This window comes from Rhinolophus sinicus, chromosome 16 (assembly GCF_057876585.1).
Source record: "Rhinolophus sinicus isolate RSI-liver-muscle chromosome 16, RSI-T2T, whole genome shotgun sequence".
Lineage (NCBI taxonomy): Eukaryota > Metazoa > Chordata > Mammalia > Chiroptera > Rhinolophidae > Rhinolophus > Rhinolophus sinicus.
The window spans coordinates 90406177-90431670 of NC_142516.1; the positions used below are offsets into that span (position 1 = coordinate 90406177).

The 25494-nt window shown below is 39.1% G+C and overlaps 1 protein-coding gene across 4 annotated transcripts in view; it reads right to left on the reverse strand.

Annotated features, from left to right (window-relative positions):
* Positions 1-25082, reverse strand: part of RXFP2 (relaxin family peptide receptor 2) — a 54719-nt gene extending 29637 nt beyond the window's left edge. For 3 of the 4 annotated variants that reach the window (XM_074330080.2, XM_074330081.2, XM_019749619.3), the window contains exons 1-5: positions 24753-25082; positions 9159-9305; positions 6146-6223; positions 3110-3215; positions 2239-2310 (exon numbers count right to left, since the gene is read on the reverse strand). In XM_074330080.2, coding sequence (XP_074186181.2) covers positions 2239-2310; positions 3110-3215; positions 6146-6223; positions 9159-9305; positions 24753-24795 — 446 coding nt within the window. In that variant the 5' untranslated portion in view covers positions 24796-25082. Of the gene's footprint in view, positions 1-2238; positions 2311-3109; positions 3216-6145; positions 6224-9158; positions 9306-24752 lie in introns of those variants that run through there. The other variant, XM_074330082.2, reaches the window with a different exon arrangement.
* Between the last annotated feature and the right edge of the window lie 412 nt (positions 25083-25494).

A 25494-nucleotide genomic window follows, 5' to 3' on the forward strand; every position in this document is an offset into this window, starting at 1 on the left:
CTTCTCTCTGACTCTCTAGGAGAGTCAAATTGCCTAGAAAGCACCAAATAGCAGCTTGCATGGGGAGAACCCCTACTGGCTGATATCGGCTTTTGATGTTGTACCTAAGTTTTCTCAGACAAAGTAGAGTTAAACATTTACTTGGAGACATTTCCTGCTGATCTGGGCAATTACAGCTAATTCCTACTTTTTTTCACTAGGAAAAATTGGGGCCTGAATTATCAAAATGAGTGCTTCCATAATCTGGCCTTCAGTGGGCTAGCAGATACCACGAGAGATAAGTATTGACATAGAATAAAGGCCTGGACCAGTGGTCCAAGAAAGGACGTGGCCTGAGAAGTCTGTTCTCTTTGCTTGATCCTGTAGTGATCCCTCTGCCTCCCCAGAAGTCAGCTTCCCTCAAATTAGGGGGCAGAAGGTATAGAAGGGAGCGCTGCATGGGGCGAGACAGGCTATGTTGGTAGAAGATTCAATTAGATGTTAGAATAACTTCTTTCTATCTCTGATTTCTGGTTATTGTAAAATAAACATTGCATTGAGCATTAGAAGATAATGTGCTCTAATTCTGGCTTGTCCACTAACTAGCTGTGGATCTTAGAATCATTTAACAGTCACAGTCTTTAGTTACCTCATGAATAATAAGATTTAATTCAAAATTCGTAAAACTTCTCAGCTCTAGATAATAGCGTTTAAATAGCTACTCTAAACCATGAATCTTTTTTGTTCCTTTCTGCTAGCGCTTTTTTATTTTTCCTCCCTTGAGCATTATTCAGGCAGCATAAGGACAATACTGATCCATAGAATGAATAAGATGTGATTCTAAGAATTTCCAGTAAGACTAGCAGGAGTAAAGATAGAAGTTCCTCTCTAGAGGAGTCTGGGAATCAAGAGCCAATGCGTAGCTACTCCCATGTGGCAATGACAACACGGCCACAGGCTCCAGGGTGAGGTGAAGGTCCTGACAGCAGGTGGGATTTGCAGAGGCCGTAATCAAACCCCAGCAGGGTTACCTAGAGTCACACAAGGTTCTACCTTCCGTCAGTGACTTCCTTTCTTGGATGAGGGAGTCTGTACCCACATTCATGAACAACACAGAATTGCTGATGGCATTTCAGACCAAGTGCGCTGGTCCACTATCAGCACAGGATCAGATTATTTTTATTTCTGGATGTTAGCATGTCACAGCTCTAGATACTTTCTCCTCTGTGCTGAATGTTGAAGGACCAAACAATAAGATGATGGTCCTGCCACGGGTCCTCATGATATTACCTTGGTAATTTTCAAATCTTGTCTAAAGATCCTCCTGGCAAGTGTAGAACTTGATTGTCCTCGAGTGACGGAGCTCAGGGGACTGACACACGGTCACCAAGTACTCAAGACATTGAATATTCTCGATTTCTTTATTTAAGTAGGAGGTATGCCATTCCACTAATAGCGGTGTTCTTATTCCCTATGCAAGGTAACTCCCCAAATACTTCAATATGAATAAATAATTTGAGAGGTGAATGTTGTCATTATATGGTTGCTTGGTGAGCAGGAATCAAAACAAAGAGAATTTCCATCTTAATATGGTTGGTGTCAAAAGATGGTTCATGCAAATCATGGTAGAGATGGACAGTCCACTCCTGGCCCCCAATAGAGGTCATCTCAAGGGATCCTATGTCCCAGACCCTGGTTTTCTTTCTTGGGTGATGCTGGAAGCATCTTGGCTCTTTGCTTCTCCTTGACTACCACGTCTTCATGGCTTCCTGCGCCCTGTTTGTTAACATTTTCTTTCCTCGGGTATGCTAATATCACTGCTTTCACTAAGACTGCGTTCGCTCCTGTCATCCTGGGTGACAGCTCCCTTCCTATCATCGTGTTTTAAATGATCTGATCTTTCTTTTCAGTGTTTTTGTGTTAACAGTTTTCTTCCAAGTCAAAGGTACATCTAGTGCCTCTGAACCTGCCATGTCATTTTCCAAATGATCTAAAGGAAAAGCATGGAACTCTGTATTTTCTTATTGAGATGTTTCATCTCAAGTGTAATTTAACTCTAAAAAAGTTTAAATAAAATCAATTTACTTTAAATTATGAAATGGAAAGATAATATACTTTTTAATGCTTTATTCTCTAATATTAATTACATTTAGAAAAAAAATTTAGTGATAAAGTTAATCAACTTTATATTTCATTGTACTTTTAGATCACAAACATCACCAGGATTTTCCCATAAAAACACTCTTAATATCTACTTACATCTTTTTAAGTTCTGTGTACTTCATGAAAACTTTATCTGGAAGACTGTGAATTTTATTTTTCTTAAGAGACCTACAATAACAGATAAGGCAGATTTCATTACGGATTTTACGACCAACCAAACTCTCACGTAGAAGCTGCATGCTGGAGGAGAGAGTCTCTGATGGTCCTGCACGCCACTTAGCACACATGAGGAAAGGTACGTGGTACTGGGGGACTTTCTCACATGATAACGAAAAGTCCATCGAGCAAAATTAAAGCAACTTGCAGACATTTGACCAGCTTAGCCAGTTAGTATAATAGACTGTTACATCTAAAGTGTTTTTCCTTTGTCTTTTACTCTCTGGATAATCTAACAAAACACAACAAACAAAATCCCAAAACAACAAGCATCCCAACCCATTCAGTCATGCCCAAATTATGATAGGACAACAGATTCCAGAGGCTCTCAAAACATTATGCAAAATACAGAAACGCGTGCCCGAAGCTTCATGGATCTCTTGTACCTTGGTGGTCTTGGACAAATCACCACTATTAACAAGGAGATAGAATGAGAATTCTTCCTTGTTTAAGTTTGATTTTTAACAACATAGAACTGCCATGTTAGTAACGACACACAAGTCAGAAAGCAATTGAAAATAAGAAATCCAGACGGCAGACGTTTGTGAGCTAAAGGATAACCTGGCTAATGTATAATAACATACAGCGTTAAGCAGCATGCAGAATTCTCTCATGGCTGGTGCTTTTAAAGGGAGTTTCTATCGTTTTTTAATGTACAAGTAGCATCAAACAGAACAAATGCAGATTAGATGAGGTTACACACTTTTCCAAGGACTTTAGGAGCCAGTATCTAGATTTGTATTCTACTCACAGTAGCGTCGTGTTGGTGGACACAGTGGGCACAGACCGTAAGCCGGCGTTTACACACTCCAGTTCAGTTTCCTTGCAGTCACAGCCTTGTGGATACTGGTTTAGAACTAGGGGGCAAAAAGAGGAAGATGTCACTAGGCAAAAAATGCTTCAATGATGACTTTATCTCTGAAAACTGACATTGCTCTCTTTTCTCTGAATGTATAACATTTACATGTTAATAATGAACTAATTCAAGTCCATCATAAAGCAAATAAGAATTCTCTCCTAGTCAAATACAGATTAATGTGTTCATCTCAGTTCTAGCTTCCAGTGGTCATTTCAGAGGCATTTAACAAGTGATTAGAAAGAAACCACAGAAATGTTTAAATAGGAAAAAGCAAATAGTGAAGCAAGATGAAGTTCACTTCGATGAGAAACAGTCTGCTTGAGTAAATCTTTAATGGATGTAGCTAAGTCAATTCAATTTAATCGAATGGCGCAATGAGGTTGCTCAATAAATGCTTGTTGATTCAAATTTAATTCAATTATTTTTCCCTTTCAGACTTCTCTTAAATCTGTGAGAAGAATTAGATGCAGGTTCTGCCATAGCCACCATTGCACTTTATTAAAATCAACCAAGTCAGATGCGCTCTCATTTTGGTTCTTTGGTGCTTTTCATTAACTAGGAAGTTAAAGGGGAAGGTAAAAGTTACAGAGAGGATACAAAGGTGAGAAAAGCAAAGATCCATCTATCAGAGGCATGCAGAAGGAAAAACAGGCTTCAGAATGTACTCTGAAGGAATCTTCATAATAATTAGGATAATGGCATGTAAAGGGGTGAGAAAATATGGTGAAACGAGGCCAGATTGGTCCATGGGACAGTCACGTGTGTGGGGTCAGGGGAAGATATTTATGAAGTATTTGATATTGTCTCTGATCCCATGGATATGTGTTTTGATGGAGCTAAGAAAATGAGAGTTATTTCCAATTTTCTAACTTTATCATTATTTATTTAAATAAGTTATTTCTAATTGCTCTGCTTCTTTTATAATCACTTTTATCCAAACTTTGTTTTAAAAATCAATTTTACCGACTTTTAGTAAATTCAGCAAACTTGTGTTGAGTACCTGCGTAGTACAAAAGGTACATTCTAGTGTATAAAGTTTGGAAAGTATTTTATGTTGTTTATAGGTTTATGCTAATTAGCTCCACTTCCTTCCTATAGAAAACTTTAGAATGTTTACTTCAATATTTATTGACATTGAGACGAGTGGCTGCGTTATTGGATTGAAAACCTGTGGTTGGACACTCGTATTTGCCCATAAAAGAATCCCACACAGTCCAAGCTGGGCCTGCTACCTAAGCAAGAACTGTGCACCGCACTCCCTCACCTGCAGGCCAGGCGCCTCCCCAAGCTCTGTGGATTCTTCTGAAATGGCTCTTGCATCAATCTGTACCTTACTCTTCCCAATGGTGCTATGATTGATAGTAATCTGTTAATACTAATAGGTTCTTAACACTGGTCTGGAGCATTGCAAGAAACAGAATAACCGCTACCTCTGTCACATTCTTTTCCCTTGGCCTCGGCTCCATTGGTATCTGTGTCGGATCGTGCTCTGTTGTGGGGTGTCCTGTGCGCTGAATACACTGTAGGGTGTTCAGCAGCATCGTAAGACTCCCCTCTAGATGCCAGCAGTAACCTGCCTCCCTCCAGGGGCTACAACCAAAAATGTGTCCAGACATTGTCAAATGTTCTTGGCGGGTGGGGGGAGTTGTCCCAGGTTGAGAACCACTGTTCTAACCCAGTCTCTACAATTCTGATGGGAGCATCATCCTCACATACACTTCTTAGATGTGCTTCTTCCTCTTCATTACAGAAAAATAAGCTCCTACCTTCAATGGTTGCCCATACGTGTGGCAGCCATCTCCACAACAGGGTGTGTGCAGGGTGACCCATTGTGGTTCAGGAAGAAGATATCAGAACTTGCAGTTATATTTATTCTTAATCCTTTGATGTACTCTAATTTCTAATTTTCATATAGGATATTTTTGTGTATAATAAAGTATATAAGTGATAATTATAACCTGGCATTATGAAATGCATCATATACTGTTAGTGTAACATTTAATATATATATACATACATTACATATATGCATACTAATGTACATATTTGATTGTACATACACCTACATAGTTAGGTCTGAGTGTACATACATTATGCATATTACATGTAATATAATGTATTATATTATTACATATATGCCTATACATAGACATAACTCCATCTACAGGACAGAGGCCAGACTCCAAAGTGCACCCAAAAGCATTAATGGGCGGGCCCCACCCTCCCAGGTGCAGCTCCTGCCCCGCCCCCCAGGCACTCACCACCACTGTAAAAGGCACTGAGAAGCACGCGCTGCACCTTCCTAGCCCCGTGTTTGCTGATCTTGCTTCCCTGATCATCCTGTTACCTCTTACCCTTCCCTCTGTCGAAGGACTTCCAAGTTCATCTCAATGTCATCTTTTCTGTGGGTCTTTCCCCATTCGTGGCAGAGCCATCATTTCTTCCAATGGGTTTCCACATTACTTTCTGTAAACACCATCCCCTGGTTGAACACTAATACTGCATCATTCCTGCTTCTGCAAGGACCTGCCTTTCCTGCTACCATGTGAGGTAGGTGTGGGTTGGGGCCACGTCTTATCATTGGACTCTCAGTGCTTAGCATAGGGACTGGAAAGTAATTGGTGTTCAGTACCTTTATTGAATCAAGTAATTAAAGGCAATGAGATATTTATTATTTTTCACAGTTATTCATTAGCTATATATTCTTGCAATCATAGCCCAATACATGGAATGAACATGAATGGAGCATGTCATGTTTTCCTCTCTATCTTTTCAGTCCCCAAGCAGACAGTAGACCAGTTGACCACTAAAATACATTGAACTGAAATGGAAATCTAAAGGAAATTGATCACACTCTCCATATAAATCCATGCACTGCAAACCGTGGTGCCTGCAAGGTGATCCAGGCTTGGACCCGATGCCACTTACAGCACTCCTGTGTGAATGCCACTTCATCAGCATTTCCATGGATTGTGCCAAATATAGTCGCCCATCCACTAGTGTCCCCTGCAAAATGGTGATGTATATGTGTCAGTTGTGCTGTAAGTCAAAGTACAAAGCAGAAGTATACAAATTTGATAATGAAATTAGTTAAAAAGTTGGTTTAAATAATAGAACGATAACATCAATAGTAAGGGAGAAAAGGGTAGGCAGACATCTAGACTTTTTCTCTTCTTTGCAATTAGAGATATTCTAAATGTATGTATCATAAAACATACAATGAAAATAGACAATTATTTTATGCATAGCCTGAAAACTATCATCTATTTCTAATGCTGACATTTTAAAGTTTGATCTTAATTTTGAGGTCCTCATATGTATATATAGATACATACTTGATAGATGTAACGGGTTCTGATAATATTTGTCACCTGACCTTTTTAATAAAGGAGTAATATTTTCTCAATTTGTTACAGGATATGATCTATTTATTTGCCAAGTTTCTTTGTCTCTTTTTTTGCAGTAAAATTATACATATTTTTAAAAAGTAGACCTGATTTTGAAGAATCCCCACTTTGGTATATGCTATTAACACAATAAAATAGGCATTGCAAAGTGTGATACTGAAGTTAATACAGATAGAAAAGTAAATTTAAATAGTTGCCCACAGGTCCCTTTGATCCTTGCAATCTTTAATTTAGTTCTCTCTTTTTTTTAATTTAGTTCTATTTTTTACTAGTACCCTTCACGGTTCTTACAGTGGTTCTACTCGATGCCTTTACACAAATGATTTAATTTGTGTTCAGAACATACTCGTGAGGTAGATAGACACGCGTGTTCTCTGATTCCCATGCAGTGAAGCGGAAAAGCCAAGAATTTGAGTGGGTGATACTGGCATCCAAAGAGCTGCCCCGTTACTGCCCCAGATTGAGCACCTACTGTGTACTGTAATGAGCTCTGGTGCCACCAGAACGAGACAGACAAGAACTCCTCCAGGAGCTCATGTCTAGTGAGAGAAGTGCAGCGGAAAGGCGAGGCAGTTCATCATACAGTCACACAGGTACACTGTGCTATGGCGGCAGGGGAAGAATGCTTGTCCTAAACTGGTGGTAGAGCGTCTGGGTGGAGAGAAGCCAAGCTTCTCAGGTGATGAGGGGACACCTTTAGCTGCTTTCTAAGGCATGAGCAGGAGTGATCCATGGGAGGTGAGGGCAGGAGGTCCCAACAGTGGGAGGCATGCATGAGTACCCGGGGCAGGAGAGCAGATTCTAAAGACAGATGCCCAGCATCCCTGGCCTTTGCTGTGTCACTTTGCGAGCTGGCCAGTGCCAAGGAATGGCCGTTCTGTGTGGGACAAAACACACAGGATTCTTTCAGATTCAGGAGATCTGGGTTCTACTGTCTACTCTATGACTAATGAGACATGTCATCCTCTCTTGGCATCAGTTTCTTTGAGAGAAATATACATGGGTAAGATTAGACAATATATACAGTCTTAATACACAGACCTAAAATGGCCTGTAAGACCCTTGGTGCTCTGGTCTCTGCTTATGTCTTTACCCCACCTATATTCTTGGTCACTCTTCTTAAGCCATACTGGCCTTTCTGTCCCACAAATACATTGTCTTGTTTCATTCAGCCTCCGGGCCTTTGCACTTGCTGTTTCCTTTGCCTGCAACTATGTTCCTCCAGAATATTTCATGGTTTCTTTCTTCTTTTCATATCATATTCAATTCAAATGTCATCATCTCAGAGAGGTTTTCTCTGGTTATGTCTTTAGCCTTCCCAATGTAGTCAATAATATTGTAATAACTATATTTGGTGTCAGATGGGTACTAGATTTATCAGGGTGATAGATGGGGGATTAGGGGCAGGGTAAAAAAGGTGAGGGGATTAAGAAGTACAAACGGTAGTTACAAAGTAGTCATGAGGGTGCAAAGTAAAGCATGGAAATATAGTCCATAATATGGTAATAACTATGTATAGTGCCAGGTGGGTACTAGACTAGTCAGGAAGGATCACTTCTTAAATTATATAAATGTCTAATCACTATGCTGTACACCTGAAATTAATATCAAATAATATTGAATGTCAACTGTAATTGAAAAATTAAAAAGGACGGGAAAGGTGAAGGGGAATAAGAGGTTCAAATTTGCAGGTATAAAACAAATAAGTCATGGGGATGTAATGTACAGCATGGGGAATACAGTCAATAATATTGTGATAGCGTGGTACGGTGTCAGGTGGTTGCTGGACTTATCATGGTGATCACTTCTTTCGGTATATAAATGTTGAATAGCTATGGTTTATCCCTGATACTAATATATTGTATGTTAGCTATATTTTAATAAAAAATTTTTTAAAGATACAAACTAAATTTTTTTAAAAAGTAGCCCACCCCTCAAGTCACTTTCTGTGCCATTAGCCTGTTTTATATACCACATGGCACTATCACTCTGAACTTATTTAATTTATTTATTTAGCTACAAGTTTATCCTCCTCCTTGTTCACATGGTCCATATGTGAACTTCACGAGGGCAAGACTCGTGTTTCCCTTGAGCCTGCTGGGTCGCGATGACTTCGAGAGCACCTCGCACGTAATGGGTACTACATAAAGGTCTGTCAAATAAATGAATTCTCTGGGCAGCCCATTTTCACATCATGGGTAATCTTGCAATGGACCCAAATGACCAAGCCATAACAAGGAAGTCATAGGAAGCCATTTAAAATTAAAATATGTGTATCCAAGTAGAATTTAAAAGCTAATTTAGATTTTTATCAACTATCACATTTCATAATACTGCATTTCTGTTCTAAGCAACCTCTATATCTGAAAATTCAGGTAATTATCACAAATAAATTGGGGATCAATTATTTGTGTTACAAAGGGATTCCTTATACAATACAAGCCATCTCTTCCAGTGCATTACAATTATCCGATCTGCCCGCAGCTCTGGGGTTTCCTAAGGCGGGGCACACATGTAGGGCTGGGGGGGCTCACCACAGTTCTCCTCGTCAGCGCCATTCCCACAGTCGTTCACGCCGTCACAGTGGAAAGCGCGCGGTAAGCACTTGGTCAGATTCCCACAGGGAAAATACCCTTTTTGGCACAGAGGAGTGATTGTACTGCCTTCGGTCAGTGCGAAATCTAGGTGGAAAAGGGGATAAAAATCTTAGGTAATAGCAAGAAAGTGTTAATATGGCCAAACTCGTTTCATGTTACCCCATTCAATTTTCACAAGTACGCTGTGAGTTAAATTTGTCTGGTGTTATTCTTAGTGCATAACTTCTATGAACAATATCCTTGATTACATTCCAAACAATTGTGATCATAGCCAACACTACCTACACCAAGAAAGGAATCAAGGCTTATTTTGGGTTCACTTCAGGAAGGCAATAGTAAATAAAACCAAAGCAATTGTCCTACGTTCTAGAAAATCAAAGATTTACCCACTCCTGGAAACAGAAAAGCAAAACCATGAGTTCACAGGATCAAACAAATGAATTGAATTACTTATTAACCTTTTACAAGAACGATTTGAGGGGAGTTACAATTTAAAAAAATGTATGCAAAGGACAGTTTAAGTGTGAATCAGAGAGAAACCCAGAACCATGTTTGAATAAGGAGACAGAACAGTAAATAACAATATGTCATTGAGCTCACTTTGTGCCAGGCATTTGGCACACTGGTTTGTCTGTTATTCCTGAGATAAATCTATGTATGGGTGATATTACCCTTTATGTTTGAGGGGTATATGCAGTCATTCATCTGGAAGAGGTCGGATTTGAGTCATCTATCCCCTGACTCCAGAGGCCCACCCTTAACCACTGTGCTACGAGGATATCAGTTGAATCAGACACTTGATAGCATAAGTCCCCTATGAGGACAAATTCAAAACAGTTTTCTTGGGCAGGGAACATGAGAAGAAGAATGAGAGCTGAAAAATTACGGGGTTGAATGAGGGAACCCAGAATGGAAAGATTAATTACCATGTACAAAATTACTATATCTGGGGATAAAATGACCAAAAAAATCTCAGAAATTAGATATGAGACATTTTTTCAATTTTGAAAGAGTACTTTCCAAAAAATAAAGAGATGTGTTTTCTGTAACTATTCTAGTAAAATGGTGGAAGCTGTGTATTTTTTTTTTAAAAGGAGTGCAACATGAAACGTCACAGAAATTGATATAGGAGCATGTAGACTTGGGTGTGGCTACACGTCATGACTCATTGAAGGGAGCAAGGCATGTTTTTGAAGTGTCCCTAACCACGCCACTGAAGGTTGGCATCATGGCCAGGAATTTCCTTGGGTTGGTGCTACGATGGTTTTTAACTTAGAAGGAGAGAGAACAAACCTCTGTGGAGCGCCGTCGACCTTGTGCTGGGTGTTTCCTAATTATTGCACTTACTGGCTGCTTGGAATGGTTGGTGTTGCTCTCTCTAGGTGAAGGTGAGGAAATGGAGGCTGAGAAGTGAAAGCACTCTGGTTCTTGGGGAAATGCCCTGTGACAGCTGGGTCCTCTAACACATGGCGCCTTGCAGTCAGGTGCCCTCCCACCAGACAAGGCACCAGGTGCTCCTAAAGTAGACGAAGCCTGCCAGCCCTCACTGTTTAACAAATACTGCCTCTGTTTTAGGGCAGGAGTTTTGATTTTAAGCACTGAAGCTGTGTGTGAGTTACAAGTGCATGTTAAGCTTTTAGTGATATCATTAGAGGACGCATGGAGTGTTGGATTTTTTCAGCTTTAGTGCTTTAGTCATAATGACCATCAAATTCCAGCAAACACATAAAAGAGGAGAGTCTGCCTCTCTTAGGGAATAGCTGGATGTAACAGTGCCACTCTCCCCAGAAGCTGCTGGGCCTTCTCTGAATGGGGCCAGTGACCCTTGGGTACTTTTCTACCCTCTGGATTTTTGTTCTTACAAAAGAAAAATGTATTTTCTCCACTATCGTTGCAGTGATAGGTAAATGATTTACTGTCAGCAACTAGACATAGGACCAGTCAGATCTCATAACTTTAGGAAAATTTTCTTTGCCATGTGGCTCTGGGGGTTGGCTTGTGAAGTCTTTTCACATGGGGTCATACACACTGAGTGATAGATTATTTTTTTGAGGTAGTTTTTCAAATTTTTATTTATTTATTTATTTTATTTTTTTCAGTTACAGTTGACATTTGAGTCATAGATTTTTAAATCTCTTAACTTCTTCCTTGTAGATTTAAATCTCGTAACTTCTTCCTAAGATTTCTGTAAAGGGCAGATTTATTAAAACTAGTAGTCCGGAACATGAATGAGGTCAGTATATCTTAGTGTAGCAGCTTTGACATTTTTTTAAGACAGTAACTGATAGTTAGAAAAAAATTTTGTATCACAGTTCAGCACACAAACACACATACACAGAGACTGAAAACAAAGCTTCTCAAAATATTACTATGCTTTTTACTATGTGTGATGCACTCTGATCGTTGCTCTCCTATCTCATTCACTTGAAAAGGGATCACAAACCACTAAGTAGATCTCATGACCCATCCACTAATGGGATGTGACCCAATATTCATGCTTTCACTCATATGTGGGATATAAAACAGAAAGCAACGAGTGAACAAACAAACAAAAAAGTCATAGATACAGGCAATAGTATGGTGGTTTCCAGAGGGGAAGAGGGTGTGGGGAGGTAGAAGAGGGTAAAGGGGGTCAAATATATGCTGAGGGAAGGAGAACTGACTCTGGGTGTTTAATACGCAATGCAATATACAGATGATGTGTTATAGAATTGTACACCTGAAACCTATATAATCTTATTAACCAATGTTACCCCAATAAATTTAATAAAATTAAAAAAAAATCCTATCCATTAGTGATGGAGTGCTCTGCCTGGATTAGCATTCTCTCGATCACTCACTCACTGTGTGACTTCAAGCAAGCTACTTAACCTCTTTCAACTTGAGTTTTCTCATATTTAAAGTCAAGTCAATGATAATGTCTTTCATTATCATTTCAGGAGCAAGAGAAGCTAACGCTGGTGAAGTCCTGGAGAGTGCCTGGCCCATGGTGAGCCCTTGGGTAATATTGGCACGTTACCTTGGGTAATGTGGGCAATTTCAACGTCAGGTAAGAAAACAGGGCTTTAAGAAGGAAGCTCTGATGCTGAGTGGAAGCTTGCAGTGCCTTAGCACTGGGTGACTTTTTTGTGACGTCTATGAAAGAAAAAATAGGGACTATAATAAAACGTCCCCTACTTCTTCATATTATTCTGTTTTAAAAGCCATATGACACATGTGGTTTCTATCTTAAGCAGCCTCGAATCGCTTTTGAAAGCTAATGGGGTGGGGGGTTGTAAATGATAAATAACCAATGAAAATGTCTTTACAACACAAACAATATTAATACTATTCTATTAATGATCTAGAAGAGGTGGTTAGATATTCGATTAAAGACAGTTTTGAAGTGGAAAACTGACGCTGGTAGATTGTGTTCCCTACAGAGTTATCACGCAGACAACCGTGGGTTCTTTGAGAGCTGGACCCAACTAAATTCCCACGTCACAAATGCAGACTCACCTAGAGGGGGACAAGCTCTCAGCTGTCACAGACAAGGGGGATCGAGATTATATCCTTTTTGTGCAAAAAATGTGTACATGTAGCTAGTATGGGGGAGGGAAGGACTGACCGTGTACAAACAGAACCGATCGGTCGCACTTCTCACAATTCCCCATCTTTCACCCGAGAATGGTATCTTCCTAAAGCCATCTCAAGGTACAAATTTTATGTAGAAGAAAAATAAATAAATGAAATCAATTCCCTACTCCCTGTCTTCTGTATCCTAAATCCCTATTGTCTGACTTACTGCCTGCTACTTATCTGGTGCTCAGTAATTTTTTTTAATGAACAAATGAATGAATGGGTCATTTAGGAATAAAAGAGGTATCGAATAAAGAGCCCCTTTCAAGATGTAGACTTCCCAAAGTTGCAGGTGTATGTTTTTATTGTGATGACAAAGTATTGATTAGTCTCCTATATACTCCATTAATCATTCTGCTCTGTCATTATACAATTTAAAAAATAATTAAAAACCCCAGCTGTATTTGATATATACTGAAAAAGAATCAATTGCCGTCCGTAGAAAGCATGTTCTGCTGTCTATGCTTCCTGCCATCTGTGGAAGTAGAAGGAGATAGTTTTTATGGAAATATGGGGATTATAAAAATGGAGCATGCCTACAGAGAAGCGAGGTTGGTAGCTTCTGCAGGAGTTTCTGTGGGATCCCTGCCAAACACACAGCTGAGGAGGGTTGGAATATATAACAGGAAATTGCTCAGTAGTATTCCGCCTCCTGCCTTCTGGTCAATATTCTGGACATGTCTGAGCAATGGGGTTTGAAAATGGTTCCTTGATAGGCTTTTGAAGCCAACTGGACTGCTGCCCAAGGACATTTTTTGCTGCGCACCAATACCTTCCTTGTGTTATTAGGAAACAACAGGTGAGAACTGTCTTTTTGGTCCTGAGTTTAAGAATCCATGGAGATGTGCAAATCGCTCTTTGCTTTCTCTGATTCTCACCTGTGCTGGACCTGCATGAAGCTGAAGAGAGCCTTCATCCCCTCAGCCTGGTGTTCTGGCTGAGACTCTCCACACTGACACCATGGTCCCGGGGGAGCACACAGCGTCCTGACCAAGGAGGACACTTCCCAGAGTGCACCATTCCTAAAGTTCAATCCAGTTCAGACACAGATGGAGCCACTGGTATTTACTCTAAAGAGCCAAGTACTGCAGCACCAGAAGAAATATTCATTTGACATCCAGCAAATGTTAGTGGAATGCATCCCATGCTATTTCTACAAGGCAGCCCACAGCCATGACCACCGGGAGCTCAGGGGCTAGGAGCTCCGAGAACGGCAGCAATAGCACTCGGGATGCAACGGTGAAGCCAGCTCATCTGCTGAATCCTCCTACAGAAGCCCCCCTACTTCTGGGAAGAGGCTGAGCTTCACTAAAAGCCCGCCTTTACAGAGTAGACGACGTATTGTTCGTTTGAAGGAAACTAGTAAAGTCGTCCTTACAAAGCTTTTATGCTAAGGTGAGTGGAGACCCTGACAGGATTGTGCGGCCATATGAGTCAGTACGTGGAGGATTCAGGTCTGGGTCCATGCACACCATTACTCCACCTCCTTCCCACTTCAAAGATTCCTGCCTTAACTGAGTTTCTCCAAGTCCGCATTTTCTGTCATGTCCTTCAGGGGAAAACCAACCATCTCAGCCTGTCCCTCAGGGTCCTACTCACAGATTTTCTGCAGAAACCATCACCCCATCTCCCTCTTCAGGTGATTGCCTGATGTTTGAACAGACATATTTTGGGAAATGATGCTAAATTTTCTGGAACAGAATAGGCTCAATACATCTTGATTTAAACTGGAAATAAAGAGAAATTCAAGTTGTCGACATCACCCTCACCAGGGGTGTATTTCAGGCCACGTCCCCCTGGGCTGAGTGCTATTACCTGGGTCACACACTGAATGGCATGGTCCTTGATGGGTTCTAAGTTATATGAAGGCACAAGAAAGTCTTCTCTTCCAAAAAGATATCTGCTAGTGACCAGTAAACTGCTTAAATTCACCTCTAGGGATGCATTCTTTTGGGTTAAAATCTTGTCTTTTAGTATTTAAATACCTATTTTGTTCTGCCTGAGTTTGAGAGACAGCTTTTTTCCTAAAACCTGCCTGAGCACATTGAGCTCACAGAATGAACACTCTGGTGGGTAAAGGAAGAAGACCGTGGAAAGGATGACAGTAAAGGAGACACGTGAAGCCTGAGGAAACCTTAGCATGGCAAATGCAGAGCGAGGAGAAGGTGGTAACTTTCTCCCTTCATCTCTTATTTAATTCCTTTCTCATTTGATGACTGCTCTGTTTCAAGGGACTTCCGCTGGTTATTTTTCCTCTTGATGGCAAGTCTCCCCAATTCTAGTCCCATAGACTTCCAACCTTCTCTGCACCCCTGTGACTGGGCAGGATGTACCTCACACAGGTGTGGGCACCTTACACAGATGGCTGGTGCTGAGCTGTGTAGAAGCCACACGTCCTAGGCTGAGGCCCTGGATGCTTCTTTCATAATGAAAAGAAGAAGGCTTTCCTTCCTGCCCTCAGTGAAGCCTTCTGCCTGTGTTCTATAGTATTCCATTTAGCCTCATCTGCTCAGAATTTCTCTCCATTAATTATTTCCCTTATCTCCTGTATTTTCAATATCCCTGTATCTCCACTGGGTTTTGCATTTACATTAATCTTATTCAGGCAGCTCTCATCTTCAAAACAAACAAACCAAGCAACCAGTCAACCCAGATCCTACTATATCGACATGAGAACTGAAACACTTCTCCCTTCAAAATTAAATTCCTCAGAAATGAGTCAATGTCTGCATTCCTCACCACCTTTCTCTCTTTGATCCACCACATTTGATCTTGGCCTTGCTGCTCCACTAAAATCCTTCCCTCCAGAATCACTAATATCCTCTTTGTTACTAAATACAATAGGTACTTTATAGTCTTCATTTTATTTAGTTCTCTGCAGTATTTGACACAACTATAGTCCCAGGTTGAAACCTTGTGTTGCTTGGCTTAGTGACATCTCCTGCCCGGGTTTACCTCCTCCTTCTCCATATTTTCTAAATATGCCTCCTTATCTCCTTAATGCATTGGCTCTTTTTTCTTTGTCATTATCTTGAATGTCACCCATTCCTCATACACATAGGTCAGAGGTTACTTAGACCAATTGAGTCAATTAAAGAATTTAGAGGGACCTGCAAAAGTTATTAATATTTTAGTTTGCAAATAAGAACATTAAGAAATGCTAAATTACCATGTATTATAATAATGATGTATTAGAAACATATTATTTAATTGTTAAAACTTAGACTGTATCCACAGAAGAAAAGACAACCCTTTGAAAGGAATACCTTTGTTTTATGAAAAACTCACTCACTCATTTATGCTCTTGGGCTGGTGACTTGCATTCCTGCAGCGGTGGCCTGGAACATGGTATCTGGAAGTATGTGTGAGAAAATTGGATCTGGCGATGTTACCAGAATTCTTTAGGGAGGTCAGTTAGCCCTCTGCTCTGTAACTCACAAATATTTTCTCCCAGGTTGTCACTTGTCTTCACCTGTGTTTATGACAGGGGCTCCAGAAATGGAACTATAAGATCTTGACTTTAAAATAACTATGCAAACTAAAACTAGAGGGTAACTTACTTGATTTAAGTAAGGATGTCTATAAAACCCCATAGCGTATGATATACACTTGATGGAGAATGTTGATGGCTTTCCCTTTGAGACTGGGAACAGGACAGTGATGGCCATCATCACTGCATGTGTTCAGCATTGTCCAGAGGGCTTAGCAAATGTAGGAAGGCAAGGTGAGTCAGCCAGTGGTGTAAGAATTGGAAGAGAAGAAATAAAACTGCCATCGTTCATGATATGATTGTGAACATAAACATCCAAAATAATGAATTATCTGTATTTGTGAGGTTAGCAAAGTTTCTGTAAAATCAATTTAAAATCTACATATCAGCAACAAACAATTAGAAAATGAAGTGTTTAATAAAACATACCTTTTATTATAGAACCAATAATGTCATGTATTTAGGAATAAATCTAACAAAAATCTGCAAGGCATTTATGCAAAGTATATAAAATGGTTGGGAGACATTAAAGACCTAAATAAATGGAGACAGAATACTTTACAGATGTTAATTCTTCCCCCAAACTGATCTATAAGTTTGAAGCAATTACAATAAAGCCCCAGGAGAGTGCGTGTAGACATGGGTAAGTTGTTTCTAAAAGGCGTGTGGTAGAAGAGCCAGGTGTGTCTTGAAGACGGACAACAAGGCGAGAGAACTTACCTGCACGAGTATATCAAGATTTATGATAAGGGAATGATAATTCAGGCAGTGTGACATTGGTGCAAAGATAAAAAAAGAATAGACCAATGGAACAAAGTAGAAACTTCAGAAAAAGACAGACACACATATAAACATTTGATTTACGACCAAGTGGCAGTGGTGAGGGACAGTTAATTCTACGTGGATTATAGATCTAAACATGAAAGGTAAAACAATGGAGTTTCTGAAAGATAATACAGGAAAAAATCTTCATGACTTCGGGGTAGAGATTTTAAGGAGAATACAAGAAACAAAAAACAAACAAAAGCGTTAATCATAATGGAAAGGTGCTAAATGAGGCTACATTAAAATTAAGAATTTCTGTTTTAAAAAGAGGAAGAAATCACCATTAAAACATGCTGAGGATTGTGGAACCACATATTGCATGGGGGTACCCACACCTGAAGTCAGTACATGAATTGATCTACAAGTGGTTATGGCAAAATCAACCAAAAGCGAATGGCCCTGACAGATAACGCGTTGCTCCCTCCATTTCCTGGTAAGTATGGCGTCATGTGCATGGAGGATCTGATTCATGAGATCTATACTGTTGGAAAATGCTTCAAAGAAGCAAACAACTTCCTGTGGCCCTTCAAATGATCTCCGCCACGAGGTGGAATGAAGAAAAAGACCACCCACTTTGTACAGTGGGGAGACGCTGGCAACAGGGCAGACCAGACCAACAGGCCTATTAGGAGGATAAACTAAGGTATCTACCTGGGTACTTCTGTAATCCAGTCAGTTGATAACCAGTGACTGCTTTCAAATTGAAAAGAAAGTGTAAAGGGAAGTTGCAAAGTAGATGTTTGCAAAACAGCCTGTAGTTAGCATATATAAATATACACATATATCCTACAAATTAATAAAGAAAAGATGAATGGTAAATAGAAAAATGGGCAGGATACGTGAATAGAAACTAAACAAGAGAATATCCAAATGGCCAAATAACGTCTGAAAAGGCATTAAATCTAATTAGTAACCATGGAAATACAAATTAAAACTCCAAGGACATATCACCACAGATTACCCGTATGGCTATAATTAAAACACCAACCAATCCTACACTATTTAGCAAGGATGACAAGCTATGCAAGCTCTCATACACTGGAGGGAGTGTTAATTAGAACAAACGCATTGGAAAACGGTTTGTCATTATCTACCAAACTTGAAGCTTGCAAACCTCCTGAGTCAGCAGTGTTTCTTCTGGGATCTGCCCACAGAAACGTGTGCACAGGTGCACTGAAGGACTCAGACAGGGAGGGATCTACATAGATGCTGCATTACTCATAATAGCCCTGAACTGAAAACAATACAAAAGTGCTGGAAAAAGCAAATGGTAAAACTGTGGTGTAGTCATCGACGGCATTACTATATAGGGCTGAAAATGAACGAACTGAGTCGTTCGCGATGATTTCAGATCAAGCATAACCTGTAGGCACGTCTTGTCCTTTTCAAATGACTGTGTTTCCTCAGGAGGACGTTCCCAGCACCCCTGACTTTTATGGTAATAAGATGCTGAGACTTAGCTTGTACGGCTCTCTCTATGTGAAATGCAACTTTTCTCCTTTTTCACATCATCCCTTCCCTGATATTCGTCTCAGAAGTCATCCTGTGAACACTTTCTGATCCCTTCTAAGACCGCTCCAGAGTGTGATGTTTCTTTCCAAAGCATCTTGTGCATACCTCTACTGCAGTATTTGTGACATTTTACTATTATTACAGATATTTTCCTTTTCCCCATAGTTCACTGTGCCCCATCCATGGAAGGAAACTAAATTTTGGTTCTCCCAATGCCTGAAAAAGTTCTCAATTTTTAGCACACACCATGAGCTCAAAATCATCTAAGCTTAACAGTTGTTTCCGTAATTGGGCCACATCTACCTGACTCCCCGTACATGGAAGTGGGGAGCCCATGGGTACTCCAGTGACAATCCACGTCAGAAGCATGGGCCAAACTCGGGTGTATGCATGTTGGATGTGACGTCACTGTGGGTTAGGTGCATACAGAAGCCCTATACTCATTTCCCTTTTCTCCTTTGTCTTGTGTCAGGGCTTCAGTATTCTTATGTTGACGTTTTTGCTTAAAGCTATCTACCATGAAAGAGGAGAGGCCTCTCCTGAAATCCTGATGGTGTCCATGTAGGTGAGGTAAGGTGGCTCACCCCAGCTCATGGGTATGCTACCTGTATGCTCTATGTCTAAAGGTAATCTCATGTTTACTCTGCAAAACTCTTAAAATTCACAATACAGTGGAGGAGAAAAAACATAGCATTCTCAAAATTCTGTGCTCTCAGGGAGGGTAACTTCTGTCTCCCAGTAGATAATTTTAGCTTTAGTTGTTACAATGACAGTGGCATTTTTAAGTGGGAAACAGAAACAGCCGTAACAGAATGACTTCGTAATAGGGAACAGTTTCCCGGGAACCCTCAGCATGGATTATGCTCCGGTGCCTGCCTATGTGTGAGTTTACATAAAGACTCTCTTAGCTCACCTTCAGACAGAATTTGAGGCTTCTGAGGGAAGCTTTGCATAATGGCCCTCAAAGGCAGAATGGAAAAGAATCAATATCTTTTGAGTTTCTTACATTTCATCAATTTACGTAAAAAGAAACGAAGAGAAATAGCTACCATAATAGATACACTATTTTTGCCTTTGCGGTTACTGCGGAAAGTCTCAGGCAAGGTATGAATAAAAAAGAGAGAGAGGAGAGGAGGTGAAGAAGAGGGGAGATGAGGGAGGACCTTGAATTATCACTCTTGTCCTGCTACAGACAAATGACTAGTCCAGTGTCCACTGGCAGGACCATACTGAACAAAAAAGTGGATAAAGAGAACCAATTGACGAATGAGAAAGAGAATCTTGCTCCAAGTCAGAAGACTCTTCCCCAGCCATTTGTGTCATGGGTTTGCTAATTCTTTTTCTTTCTTAAGGAGGGAGTGGTGATTAACATCAAGATGACTTTATAGTTGAACTTACATATTAATTCTACTTTTTGAATTATATTATCCATCAAGAGGTTGTATACTGATCTTTAGACAATGTAGCTTCAGCTGTTCCTTTGCTGAATGCTTAATTTGTCCTTATAACCTCCTCCCCCAAAAAATTAAAAAAGAAACTTTTCAAGTAGAATTAATGTGTTCCATAATCCAGGTGAGCCCAATTGGCATCTCTTATAAAAAGAAGTGTTGCGATACTTTGATGTGCTAACTGCAACACCAGTGTTTGCAGAGCTGTGATCCATGGGTCAGCTTCATCAGATTACCTGGGGTGCAGAGCCCCACATCCCACCCTAGACCTACTGAATCTGTGGGGGTTGGAGTTCTAGAATCTATTTCTTTAACACCACCGCAACTGGTCCTGGGACACTCGATAATTGTACTAGTGTGACAGCTCAGGCTGAGAGGTTATTTGTTACGCTGACGGCCAAAGGCTGGGAAGGATCAGGGCTGTGGCCTGAACACATGTCGCTAACCCTAAGTCCAGCCTCCTTGCCACTTGGCTGCCTCTCCCATCCTCACCCCTTCCATTGTCTGCGCTTTCTTCCATGGTTCCAGGTCTACTGGTGTGGATGCCGTCTCATGTCCCATCTCTGATCAAGTGAAAGCTGAAGAATAAAATCTACCTTCTTTTCTGAGCTTCTGGGTCAAGGTGATCTATTGGGAGCAAATCCTGAGTATGCTCTCCACAACATATCTTTTCCATAGACACAGGGAAAGGTTGATACTATGTTATTTCATTAAAAGATTCAGCTCATGGATGAAAGAACTAGCCACTGAACATGAACAAAGAAAAAAACTGGAGGAGCAAAGCCACTTGCTTGGCAGAGGGCTGACACCAGATACATAGCCAGATTTCTGCCTGTCTGAGAAGGGGGCTGAATGCAGCCCAACCCAGAGGCTGGGACCCACAGGAAGCCACACGCAGGGACTGAGCCCCTGACAGTGAGTGGGATGACATAGCCCTGCCTGGCCACCAAGGCTGTGATTTCAGTACTGCCCCTTCGCCCATGACCAGCAGGGAAAGGGTTCCTCTGCAAACTGGGCATGAAGTTCAAAACCAGATCACACACAGGGTGAAATCCATGAGACACCGATGTAAACCACAGCTCAGATCAGCAGATGCCAGCCGACAGGCTCTTTTGAGGCAATTAGGAGACCAGTCATAGGGGGACGTGTGCAGGAGAAAACACCCTCCAACTTCATGAAAGTGCCTGGGACTTACAAAAAAGAGACTTTATACCTGGGGACCCAGGAGATGATAGTTCTTAAAAAGCAGTTTAAAACCTGGATGATTAAAATTCTCAAAGAAATAATGCAAGGGATTACATCATGCGATCAGAATGGAAGTTTGTAAACCCAGAAAGACAACTTTAAATTCCGTTGGAATTATGGGAATGAAAAATATAGTCACTGAATTTTTTTTTTTTAACTTTATAGCTCGAGTAAAAAATAAACTGGGATCTGAGAAAGGGAGAATTAGGTAAATTTGCCTTTGCTTCATCAAGCAGGTATTCTATTTACACAGAGCATCCCTGGGTGAAGGAAATAGTCATACAACACTGGTGAGCACTGTGTTTATTGCAAGTTTAAATTTTTTCTGTAGAAAAACATTTCTGGAAGTATAGGGGTGAGAAAAGGGTGCGTGTGAATAAAGCATAGAAGACAGATAATTCATTTTCAGATAATTGTGCCCCTGATTCTACTATTATTTCTTATGGAAAACAAGCACATTCATTTTGCAAGACAAATATTAAGTTATATATTTACCAGGCAGTGTTGGGTTCTCAAATACATAGTCCTAAAAATTCGGAGCATTTATTATTATAGAACTATGTACATAAAAACTAGTCTTGGTTGAATTTTATTCAGGCCATGATTTTTCTAGGATAAGAGTGTGATTTTTTTTTCAACTTATTTGAAAGCGGCATCCCAATTTTGTCTCTACAATTCAGCTGCCAGCCAGTTTTGTCACTTCAAGTGAGAGGCCTTAAAGCTCTTATTACATTGGTCATAGTTATTCACAGTAAGATGAACAAATGAATAAAGCTGTTGCGAGATATGTCTAGTTGGCACCTTTAGAGAGAAAATATTTCAGTGGCTTTAATTTCTGAGGATCGGGTATGTCCTCTCCCGCCTCACAGCGGGCTTCATTAGTGGTGCTGCGTCAGCCTCTCAGTATGACTGGCCAGCGATGTAATTGATTTTCACAGCTACCAGCAGCATGGACGTAATTGTGTGAAATTAAAATTTAGTCGGAAAACCTTTTCTCAAATCACAGCGAACAAGGTGAACCGACATGACTTTAAAAAGGCCCGTCCAAATTGAGGTTTGAACTTGTCCATTAGGGGGCAGTCACATACTGCTCTCTTCAAAACGCAGCGCAGGCCTTTAGGATAACCGCATTTTTCGAAGGTTAGCAAATTATTTGAAAAGGAGCAATTCGTAATTACCAAGTAGCGGTGTACATGTTTCATGCTTTAATTTCCCATAGAAGCCCATGTTTTGGGTTTGGAATATTGTCCATAATAGTCCACAAAAAAAAGCCTTTTTTTTTTTTTTTAAGGGAGTTGAGGCTGGTTAGCAAAGAAACCCAGTGAATAAATAAATTGATGATAAAGTACATATAGAAAGTGATAATAAGATATTTTATCTTGACTTATCAATTAATGTCTATAGCTTAAGATAGTCAATATTGTTCATTCCTTAGGCACTCAAGGGTGATCATGGCCAGAAGACAAATGACGGTCATACAATTTCTAACTTTTCCTTTTGTTTAGATCTGGCCTAAGAATCTATCACAAATATTTATTTGAATTTAAAAAGTAATCTTTATGCTTACATAATTGTAAATGACTTTTCTTTGTTTATTATAAAGAGTCTTACTGCTTTAATTCTCTATAATTTTATTGTGAGAAAAAAAATTTCCTCATCACATAGCAAATTATTATTTTTATAAGTAAGAGTAAGATAGCAAAACATTATTAATATGTCTAATTTTGAAACTAAATAATTTTAAATATGAAGGTTTAAATTAGCCATCAAAAGTAATGTATAATAAAATTAGAAAGTAAAAATTTCCAGGGAATTATAATTAATTATTAAATACTTATCAGGTTGCTACTATGGATCTGAAATATGTCATTTACTTAGAAATAAGAAACAAAAACCATCTGTTTAAAATTTCTCCCCCCCTCATTTTTCATTTGTTTGTTTGTTTAAAGAGCACCATTACTTTGTGGTAAATCTTAAGACATTAGTTTAGTAATAGATGTTTTCATCTCATAAGGATTTTGTTTTTCTAAGCAAAATCAATTAGATGCATTACCACAAGTATAAGCAGTACTATAGTAAAATTGGTTAACTATAGTTACATTTCTGTATGTTAAAGAACTTTTTAAAGGTACAGATAGCCTCTATGAGAGGTGCTGAATTCAAGAAGCTACTTTTCTTCTTAAAAATCATAAAACTGAATATTGCAATTATGCATAAGACATGAACTTCCAAGGGAATGATTTCTAATTTAGAGAAATACACAGTTTTCTACAACTGTGTTTCATACAAAATGAGTTCATATATATTTTTCTCCTTTCATAACACTTAAGTTTTCATGTAAGAGAGACTTAAATACAAAACAATTGTGCTAAGTGTATTAAAATAATATTTTAAAATAATTTGAAACAAAGTGTTAGCATTTCAAATTCAGACAAAAATTTTATTGAAGTTCTTGAAATTTTTCTCATAAATACTGAATTTTATTTCAAGATTAACAATACTCAGTTGAATTCATTTAATAAAATTGAATATTTTAAAAACTTAAAATGAATTTCTCAGAAAATAAAAATAATTTCAAATTCTACCTTTTATTCAGTTTATCAAAATTCTCTAAGAAAGATTATAAACTTCAATAGATACATTTTTCAATAATAATAATAAACCTCAACATGCATGGGGTATGATGAATAGATTATGTATTTACAAGTGTATAAGCTCATAACAAAGCAAATATATATTTTCCTTTAAAACCAGGTAAAGATTCGGTTTTATTTTTTCATCTCAGCTTTACAATAAAAATACCACTAACTTTAAAATTAGCAATTTGGCCAAAATAAAAATGTTTAAGATTAAAAACAGAAAAAAGAGTTATCTAAATGGGGATACTTTTGTACGTTTTTAGTGGTTTTATTTTAGATAGGTTTGCTCTTTGGGAGAGATACGGATTTTTGATTTGTCTGTGACTTTGCAGTTCCCAGTTTAACACCATTAACAACAAAACATAGCAACTCATGATTACCTACATTTTATGAACGTATGTCAACACGTTGAAATTTCATAAGACAAAATTTTAATTTATTAATTTGTCATCCTTTTTTCACATATTAAAAATATTTTCTCCATTAAAATCGATTTCTTCAGCATTGTTTTAAAAAGATATTTTTGTCTCCAATTTTAATAACATATAAGGCAAGTTTTCATGAAAAATGTGTTGCACCTAGAAATTGGTAGGATGGGACTCTAAGCAGTTAGTGGTAATGACGATGACAACGCAGACTAGTTGTCTGTTTATCAAACAGTGCAATGACTCTATTATAAATATGATAGGACCACATAGAAAGGTTGTATTCTTTTGGAATTGAACTAATTTAAGCGAGAAAGCATCAGCCTTACCTTTGACGTCTATCAGAACAACGAAGTGAAGTAGAAAGAACATTTCAGTCCGTCTGCAGCTGAAGAGAAGTTTAATACCAGAATAATAACAACAGGTTTACAGCAATTGAGTTATTAGACGTGTCCTCCTTACACCTCAGAAGGAGTTCTGATGGAGTCACTTTGGTGCCTCCCGATGGTCTGAGCATGCTCACAGCTTGAACTTTACTGGCATGAGGAAAGACCGTGTTTTGTCACTACGCAGCCTGTCTTTCTTGTTTCATTGTATTTTAAATCTTCGGTTGTATTCTTGGTCGTTATTTCATCATAGTATGTACAGAGAGACATAAATAGGACTTTGGTGTTCTTAGATAAGAAACATTTTGTTAAAAAAAAAAAATCACTTTATATTTTCTCCCCTCAAAGCATGTGGTACATTTGCTCTTACTTAAATCTAAACATATACAGAGCTTCTTAAAATGAAGGGATATAGATTTACACTGAATAGGTAATGAAACATTTTGCAAGCATATTTTTCATGCAGTAAGCAAGTGACAAAAAGCTACTTACTGGTAAATACACGAAGAATACATACTTCTTCAAATGCACTTAAATGATTTCAAATGGCACCCAGAAAGTTAATAATAATTAAAATATATGGTCTTGTGTTTAATAGTTACTTACTGTAAAACATTTACACCGTATTATAAACCTCATCTACTTCCTCTAGAATTATATTCCTTTTTTAAAATGGAAAGTTTTA